This window comes from Cyprinodon variegatus, unplaced genomic scaffold (assembly GCF_000732505.1).
Source record: "Cyprinodon variegatus isolate N-32 unplaced genomic scaffold, C_variegatus-1.0 Scaffold819, whole genome shotgun sequence".
In the NCBI taxonomy this organism is placed as follows: domain Eukaryota; kingdom Metazoa; phylum Chordata; class Actinopteri; order Cyprinodontiformes; family Cyprinodontidae; genus Cyprinodon; species Cyprinodon variegatus.
In genome coordinates, this window is record NW_015151272.1 from 102,960 (window position 1) to 112,978 (window position 10,019).

At 36.3% G+C, this 10,019-nt stretch overlaps 1 protein-coding gene across 1 annotated transcript in view; it reads left to right on the forward strand.

Annotated features, from left to right (window-relative positions):
* The first annotated feature begins 650 nt into the window (after nt 1-650).
* The window catches only part of LOC107098892 (melanoma receptor tyrosine-protein kinase-like), a 55,366-nt gene continuing 45,997 nt past the window's right edge, over nt 651-10,019 (forward strand). The window contains exon 1 of the mRNA XM_015396771.1: nt 651-840. Within this exon, the coding sequence (XP_015252257.1) occupies nt 756-840 (85 nt within the window). The 5' untranslated portion in view covers nt 651-755. The remainder of the gene's footprint in view (nt 841-10,019) is intronic.

Genomic DNA, 10,019 nt, shown 5'->3' on the forward strand with positions numbered 1-10,019 from the left:
TTTATTTTAAATGTAAATCGTCTAACTTTAAATGCAAAATGTCTAACTTACCTTACCTCCTCAATTCAAGAAGAAATTCACTTTTTTTTAAAGATATAATGACCTAATTAGATTTCAATTTTTTGCAGTGTGGACTCTCATCTGCAGGAGGCAATATGAGCCCTAACTAGATTAAATGGCACACTAGATGGTTTCATGTCTAGACTTCCTCACACTGATAGGAAAGGAGTAAAATGTTGTTAAAGTCTAGTTAGAAGCAATAAATCATTTCAGACTCTTTCAGGTTTGTTTTTTGCATAAACATGGAGAGCTAAAAGTGGTTTGTGCTCAAAAACAGACATTGAATGTAAATAAATGCTGGAATGTGTATGTTATTGTCTTTAGCCAGGGAACAATATAGTTGCTGTTAAAAGCGGTTCATATAGTTTTAAATGTTTATTTATTTATGTATTTATTTCCAGAGTGCAGCCCACCTTTCTGCTCTTTTTGTTCTTCACTTTCTGGGAAACATTTGCCTGCCTGCATTCTCACACCAATGGCTTTCACGTCATCCTTGAAAGCCAACTGAAATGCCAGAGGTGCAGAAGGGGGAGGAGGTGCAGGAGGAGGTGCAGGAGGAGGTGTGCGCTGCTGGGCAGAGCCGTGAAATGCGCTCAGACCTGTCATTCAGCTTCAGCTGCTCTGGATGTGAGCGGCTCATGCAGCAACACAAACTCTGACCTGCAGGACTTTAGTTTGCAGCTCTGACCGCAGACATGAGGTTTCTGAGCGGAGGAGCCGCGCTGCTGCTGCTGCTGCTGCTCATCGGCCGCTGCTGCTGCACAGACCCCGGCAGGAGAGGTAAGACTGGGGGCCCGGAGCCTCGGGGCCCCGGGGCCTGACACTTCAGCTGGGCTGGGAGTTCATTTAGAGTCTCTATCCATTTAACTCTGCTGCTTTCTAAGCTTATACTTCAATTACACACATATTTGAAGTTTATTTACACTGATTTTCGCTTCAACAATAATAATGGCAAATAAATTAATGTTGCTTTTAATAAGAATATTTCTCTAAAACTGCATAGAAATGTAACCATTAAGGTTTTTTAGGACCTTGTGCAGTTTTTTTCCCTAAAAGCATTTAACCCTTTAAAGCCTGAACCATTAAATAATTGAAAGAACATTTACATTTTCTCAAAATTAGAATGCAATTAAACTTAAGTTAAATTAGATAAATGTTTTGCATCATATTTGATACATAAGGCAATTCAGTATAATCTGTTATACATTTTCTGTTCACTACATGTCTGAATATTTCAATTAGTGTTTCAATAACAAAAACGTCACACTGATGATGCTGATGTCTCAAAGACTCATTTTTAAATATGATACACTTGGCTTTAAAGGGTTTAAGATTTGAATAATGTGCATTAAAGTTTCCAAATTAATTATATTTTTTGGAAATATACATTAATTAATGATGATAAGTCTTCTTTGTCAAAAAAAAACAAGAAAAAAAAAACAGGATCTCTCTAAAATGTCACCAGAATTAAAGGTTAATTTCCTCTCTGCTCCTTGATCAAGATGTGAAGAAGCTCATATGTCCTAAAAACAACAAGAAGCGCAGCAGAGCTTCATCGTTTTTCAGGCTTTTTGAAATGTCATGGTCAGGACTTGTTATCGGAAGGTTTGTTGTTTCTGCAAACTGGTGAACTTGATCTGCAGATGATTGTTACATGAGTGTATGATTTCAAAACGTTTCCTTTATTCAGAGTCTCTTCAGTCCTTCCTCCAGAGTGGGAAGTTTCTCCTTTTAATATGGACAAATGTATATAATCTTCAAGAAAGATCAGCAAACATAAACTTTAATTCAAATAAAATTTAAAAATATCCCCAAAATCAAGAAAAATAACATTTTATGCTGGCTGAAAATAAAAACTATTTTTATTGTGTTTCAGTCTGACATAAATCAGCTTTAACCAGTTTTAAAGTGAAACTTGTTCCTAGAAATAATGATCCTAGAATGAACCAGTTCTCCAGGTTCTTTTAGGGGCCCTGCTGATCAACAGAAACTAACCCAGAGTGGCTCCTATAGGGGCCAGTTTCAATGATCACTGTCGGTCCCACAGAGCAGAAGGTAGATCTGAGTGTACTTTTATGTTGTTGTTTTTTTTTTAAATATAACTCTAAAAAGTTTCTTTTTCTTTATATATATATATATATTTTTTTTTTTTTTTTTAAATATAACTCTAAAAAGTTTCTTTTTCTTATCTATATGATTCATTATAGAACAGGTAGCAGCTGTAGCTGTTTTAATGCTGATGCAACAAATTATATTTCATCAAGTAAATAAAACCTACATAGATATGAGAGATGGAATCAAATCAGTCACTTTCTATTGGAAGGTGGTCGGCTGACTTTCATCTCAGCTGGAATCTGATGATCATATCGATTTGTTAACTTACAGCCACTGTGTGTCTACAGATGGGGGTTTATTTATTGGAGAGATGCATCATTGAACAGATGCAGACAGATTTCCAGTTATTGTTGATTAGCTGCTGCAGCTGCCCCAATCATCTTCCATACAACCAGTTTCTGCCCTCTTCGCTGTAAAAAGCAATACCCTCAATTAGCCATCATGACTTATTTCTATTATTTACTTACACTTAACTTTTTTGATATTTCAGCTTAATTCCACAAGTTTATGACATTCAAACTCATGATTGTAAACCAGTTCAATAAATTATAAATTATAAATTTAAACACATCAATGTAACTTAACATTATGCTTTTTAAATTAGAAACTGCACTGCAAAAACAATCTAAAAATAAATTTAAAAAAATCTTAGATTAAGTCCATTTACCCTTAATTTAAGCAGGTAAATAAGCTGATTTGCCAATAGAATTAGAATTTTTACTCTTAAAATAAGACAACTAAATAATATGCAATTGAAATAAGACATTGCAATTGTTTTTTTTTTTTCTTATTTTAAATGTAAATTGTCTTGTTCCACTACCAAAGTGTCTCACTTTGTTCCTCAATTCAAGAAAAACAAATCACTTATTTTAAGAAAGAATTACTTATTTAGATTATTTTTTTGCAATGTGGATGTCTTAATCTGATTGGGGTTTTCAAATTGAAGGTTTAGTGGAGAATTTTCATGAGTTTTTGAAAAGACCTGTCCTCTCCACTTTAAAAAAGAAATGCACATGCACAACCCTGTACCCACTCTAGAGAGGGAATGTCTATTCATCTCAGCTTTACTTCCATGGCTGCCATGTTTTTTTCAGAGTTATTTTGTGAAAGAACTTTTTCAGAAGCAATTTTGATTGTATTTGTTATTTAATGGAAATACTGCAATTGTAAAAATCTTTTTGAATTTAGCAGAATATCAACATAGTTTTGCCACTCATAGCTCTCAGTAGTTAGTGGATTCCGTTTACCTGTGTTTCCCTTATTACATGCATCTGTGTAATCCTCTGCTTAAAGGTATAGTGGGGGATCTTCGCGATTTTTAAAAAAAGACCCGCCCTCTCCACTTCAGACAAAAAAAAAGCACAACCCTGTGCCCACTCCCAACAGGGAACCCATATTAAACGTGTGCAAGAACATGCACAAGCCCATTTCTCCTTGTGCCGCTTTCTTTAAAAGTTGCTTTTAGCATCGTTTATACAAGCTTACTTTCCAAAAGAGGATTTGCAATTTTTCCACTATGTCAGACTCACCACTGGTAAGTGAAAATGGGGACGAGAACATAGGACGGCCTTACGTAAACATATCCCCAGAATGATTGACAGTTAGGAGGACCACTTATTTTGATGATCCACCTGGAAAAAGAACATCCTCCACTAAACCTTTAAGGTAAGATTTTATTCACTCCTGAGCAGGTGATTCCCTGATTTACAGTTTCCTATCAACTGAAGAAACTGAGCACCTCAACTTAATATGGATGTGAAAGGCAAATAGGCGTATGGTCACTTTGTGTCAGCATTATAACCTTAGCTTCCTGGTGTTGTGGCATTCTGCGGTTTTTGAACTAAAAATGGGGAAAAGCAATTGAAACAAGGTACATTTAATTCCTCAGCAGCCCCACAGGGAAGCCTAATAAAAATTATCCGAAGGGTTAAAGACACACTCCATATTGATTCAAAGTTTTCTATCTAAGGAAAACCAGTTGATTGCATCGACTCATTGACTTGGATGCAATACCTCACACTAAGCATGCTTGTAGCGACAGTGGAGAGGAAAAACTCCCTTTTAACAGGAAGAAACCTCCAAAAATGAACTAGTAATTAGGGGGAAAAGATACACAGAGATTGAAACAGAAACAAAACTAAATGTAAAAAGAAGAAAACAAAAGAATAAACAGAAACTAAACACTAAAGTATGAAGTCACATGGCAGGACATAAATAAACAGAAATAAATGATACGTCAAATTAAGAGATAAAAAAAAATCATAACCTGAAAACCTGTAAATCTAATAGTTGGTGATTTTACTGTTAAAGATGGTTGGAAATAAAAACTTTGACAGATGGAATTGATTAAATTATATCAGAATCAAATAAAAGACTAAACTGAACTACAGAAGAGTGATTATACAACATTACTGCTGGAGCTGTGTCCCTTTTTCTTGTCTTATTGTCTTAAATTCCCCAGTTTTCCTCCTCCCAGCTTTAGAGAACATCTAGATCTCCATCTGTTTGGTCTGTCGGAGAAGAAGAAAATAAATCAGATCAGTTATTATTCTTCTGTTTAACAAGTTGCAAACTTTCTGTTATCGCTTGAGATCAGTGATTATCATTCCTAACATTGTCTCACGTTGAATAAAACATAATTCTGGGAATTGTGAGCGATAAGTAAATTAGAAGATTTGATTTAATCAGCTGGGCTGCTTGGCTGAACCTGGAAGAGCAGAGGAATTGTTGAGCTCAGCTGTTTGGACGCCTTTCTTGGTAGGAAATTAAAACAGTTGACTGCACTCTTTCTTTGTCCCGGCAGATATCCAATTAAGAGAAGGGTTTTTACGAGTCTGAGTGACTCTCCTTGGTCTGAATAGTCTGTTGTTATGCTGCTCAGTGGAGGCGAACAATAGAGTCAACAGATTTGAGGCTAAAGCTTAAATTTTCCTCTAGTTCCAGTGAAATTTACCAGCAGACTGTTCCTGGTGGAAGTCTTCAACCTGTTTGGATGATCATCATTGTTCTGCCTTCAACGTGCCTCCGTTAAGGGAGGGAGGAGGCCCCAGCTAGAGTTTGGTTCCATGGAGATTCTCAGAGTCTTTGAGAGATTTCCAGGTTTTATACGTGATCATAAATTAGCCTTAGGTAGATTTTTTTATTTAGTTTTGAGAGACTTGAGGAAGTCCAGAGATTATTTTTAAGTTTCTTGATATATGGTGCCTTCCACTGACATGGGGCAGGCAGGCAAACAATGAGGAAGTAGCTAAAAAAGCTGACTGTAACACTGAGGAACAATGCAGAGGATCCAACCAAACAAAGAGAGGAATGGCAACCTAAAGGTATAATGGAGAATGTTATATTTCCGGGTGGATCCTCAGAATAGGTGGTCCTTCTAATTGTCAATCATTCTGGTGAAATGTTTACGTAAAGATGTCCTACGTGCGCGTCTCCATTTTAACTTACCGATGGTGAGTCTGACATAGTGGAAACATTGCGAATCTTCTTTCTGAAACTAAACTCGAATGAGGAGAAATGGGCTCGTGCACACTATCACACACGTTCATAGGCATACCCTGTCGGGAGCGGGTACGGCGTTGTGCATGTGTCTTTTAAAAACAGAAATGTAAAAACATTTTCGAGGAACATCGCCGGCAGTGCCGTTGTAGCAAATATCATATTTATAGTCCCCATACTGCAGATATATTGAAATTTGTGCTTAAACTTCAGCCAACCCCATTTTAGTACAGATGTAATCAGCTGACAAATATAGCCATTCAGAGGACACGGGCGCTAAATTCAAACTCAGCACATGGGTCTCCATTGCAGTTTGACGAAATATAATCATTTTCAATACAAACCCCCCCCACCAGAACACCTCATGGAAGCGTTTTATTTAAATAGCTTTTCTTTTAATTGCAGCATTTCCATTTAGGAAATAGTTTTTTGTAATAAAAATTTCCGTAATTTGATGGTTAATGGCAATGTGCCTACTGAGGGAGAAATGTTTCAACAGGGGCAAAAAGTGAAACACAGAAAGCTGAACTTATTGAAAAATAAAGGAATAAACACCAACTAGAATAAAGGTACAATTACATGGAAAAAGTTAATAAATAGACTAGAAAACAACATTAAAAAAGGTAAACATAAAAGGGAACAGAAAACAACAGTTAATCAAAAGTGACTTCTAGGTTAGAAGCATTAAAAAATGTAATAATCTTAAGAGTTTTATTGTAAATTAATTTTGATGAACTGTCTTCATAGTTTCCTGTCCTGAGCACTGAATAATGTTACTTATGCTTGGAGCCTGAGGTAGATAGGGACACACCTGGAATATAAAGCCCTGAGAGAATTGAAAGGTGGCCTGACTCAGAGGGAGGAGTTTTATTGACAGCAGCATAAAGCCAATAATGATAAAATCTAAACATTTTAATTAACTGCTGTGTTTACCTATTAGCTTCTATCCTCGCTAATCTGTGATTTAGGTAAAATGTCAGGATTTTGGATCAGCTGGTTGTTCCTCCATTATGAAACCGTCTGCTGAGAATTAGATGAGCTTCTGGTTTTTATCAGGAAGATTGTTTGAGTTTCTGAACTTCAGTAAATCTTCAGCTCTGATTGTTGTGACTGCAGAGGAGGCTGAACGATTCGACATTCAAGGTTTCAGGAAGGCCTGTGTGTGTGTGGGGGGGGTGACCTTGGCTCTATGTGTGGTGTGTGTATGCAGGGTGGTCTTTGTGTGTGTCTGGGTGTGCATTAGTTTCTCTGTGCAGGCTGAAACGCACACTTTAAATGGTAACCATAGCAACGGTGTTAGCATAATAAGCAGAGCCTTCTTAACCTAAAATAAAGAACAACAACGATCCGCCTGAGTCGGGGAAAAAAAAGCCAAAAAAACTCAGAAGGGGCGGGGCTTATTGAAGTTTGGTAAGTAAATGTATCTGTGGCTGATTAGGCAGGGAGGCATTAGATGAGTTCATCTGAAAATGTGGACTTTAGCTTTTTGTCCAGCAGTTTTCATCTCTTTGTAATTAGTTTAGTAACTTATTTTTCCAGCTTTTTATTGTCGTTACACTGTCACAATTACAGAGCAATGAGATGAACTCTCTGCATTCAACCCATCCCCTTGGGGAGCAGTAGGCTGCCATTGTGCAGGAGCAGTGAGGGGTTAAGGGTGTTACTCAGAGAGCCAGAGTGGCGGTCTGTGGGAGTGGGGCTCGAACTCAGAACCTCTGGTGTCCAACTACTAAACTGCCAATCCCCATTTTAGTTTTCTTACTTTCCTTTTTTATAATTATTTATCACATTATTTAAAGGATCTTGTGATGGACTGGGGACCTGTCCAGGGTTGACCCCGCCTATCGCCCGTAGACAGCTGGAAATAGTCACCAGCACCATTCGTGATCCCATTTGGGATTAAGCGTGTAAGAAAATGGATGTATGTTATTATAGATTTTGTTTTTATTACTTGATAGTGTATGTGTCTACGTGGCCACTCTGTTTTCTAAACACTAATAACACACTTTGCCTCGTCTTGTTTTGTTAGATCCTGGATGTTCTTTAGCTCCTTTGTACAAATTTAGTTTTTGAAGGGATCCTTGATTAATCTTAACATTTTGGACTAAATATGTTGTAATATTTATTTGAACTTAAAATTTGCCATCTGTAGACTATACAAAAAAATATGCATGCTGGGTTGATGATGCTGTTGGGTCTTAATGGACTGGATCCTGCAGAGTAAACACAGGAAGGCTAACATTAGTAGAGTTGTTTTTTTTATCGATTTGTGTTTGATGTAAAAGTAACAAATACTACACTGCATCACTTCCTCAGAGTTTACATGAGCTGTTATACATGAGATATCTGTTGAAAAAAACAAATAGTATTGTCATTTTCCCAGAATGCCTTGCAGCATAAACCACCTGGTGATGTCTATGAAATATTTAAATTTATAAAAAAAATGAAACAGCTTTTTACTTTACTTCACATCGAAAATAAATGTTTCTTAAATTCCACTAAAATACAGTTTTATTGTTACAACTCATTACAGATCCCTTTCATCCTTCTTTTTTTTTGTCTTTTTGCAACATTCTTATATCTCGTACCCAAAATTAGACTTAGACTTAGAAAACATTTATTGACATTTCTTATACACAGAATGTATACAAAAAAAAACTACATTTTCTTTGTACAGCTTTCATGACATTTCCATTTTCTTAAAGTGCAGCACTGATCAAATGTAAAGAGTGTGGGGAAAAATAATATGGCGCAATACCAAATACAGATTTCTATTCAAAAACTAGAGTGATGGTCTTCAGCTAACAATGCTGAAGGCCCTGAAGAGGTAATATTGTTAGTAAGAGTTGTAATTGTGCGTAGATGTGACTCTGGAACAGCAGGTTAACTGCGGAGAGGAACGAGGTTTTAACTGTGACCACTCTGAGGGGGTTCATGGTTCTCACAGCAGTGACAGTTTGCAGCCATCTGATGCAGCTTGTGGGATTTTCCTAAAAGGAATGTGAGGAATGTCAATAATGGAGCTCAGAAATGGCCTGCAGGATTAAACAGGCCGCCCGGTGGACCTGCTGTTGCTACTTTGGCAACATGCAAACGTTCTGTTGCAGCCAAAGAAATGCGATAATGTTTAATTAGATTGTGACCATGTTAGAACAACCTGAAATCCCTGTCGGATCGATCCCAGAAGGCCAAAGGTGAGGCTGAGCTGCTGTCTGGATGGCAGTTGTCTTGTTTTCACACCTGCAGAGGAGTCCTGCACCAGATCATAAATCAAGCCATCAGCCTATCAGACTGAACAGAAGATCTAATTATGAGTCAGTGTTTATAGGATGAGGCAGCCCTTTCAATTTAAGATGCATGATTACCAGTTTGGCTCACTGAATGATTTAATAAGCAGTTAGATAAAGAAAAAACAATTGTTATGTTGATGCCCGCTGCAGGTGGAGCAGTCTGATAGCTCTGAGATCACTTTAAGGGAAACTGAACATATTTCATTATAATTTTGTGTCACTAAAATAGATAAATCCTAATCTAATAGCTCCAGATGAAAGAATCCAAATTTAAACATCTGATCCCCTATTTCCAGCTTCAGCTGATAATTATTATGACAACAGGCAGCAGATAAAACTGATGTCATTTACATTTGTGAGTAAAATATTATTTAGAGTGCTTTTTAGTCATTAGTCAGTCTTAAATATTGCTCCAGCTTTCTGTTTGGTTAAAAAAGAGATGGATAGAGTACCCGAAAGTTTTACTTAAGTAAGAGTAGCACTTCTTGATTAAAAAAAAAAAAAAAACTAAATTAAAAGAAAGTAATCATCCAAAAATACCCCAGTTAGAAATAAAATGCACTTGGTAAAATGGCCATTTAAAATACTGAATAATGGTTTCCTAATAAAATGTTTCATGTTTAAAGTTATAAAATTAAACAGACACTTACGCAAATTCTGATATTTCAAAGTATAGTCTTAGAATAAACAAAATGCAAATACAATTCATTATTCCAAAATTACAAATATGTGGAGAAGCCTTTTCCAAATCAGTTTTTGACATAAAACCAATTAAATATTCCTTATGGTTAACAGAGTAATTTAATTTTCATTATGTTTGCATTTATGTCTGATAAAGGATCAAGAAATTTCAGCACCGACACATTTACCGTTTTCTGTATATTCATTTGACTTGAAATTGCTAAATTGAGTTGTGGAAGGCAAAGTTGCCAGATATTTTTGTGAAATAAGAGTAAAGATCTCTCGCTTGTCTCCAGCCTTTTATGTTTTCTGTCAAATTAATGTAATTTTAAATTTTACCAGTCGAGCCCCAAATTTGTTACAATCAATCAATCA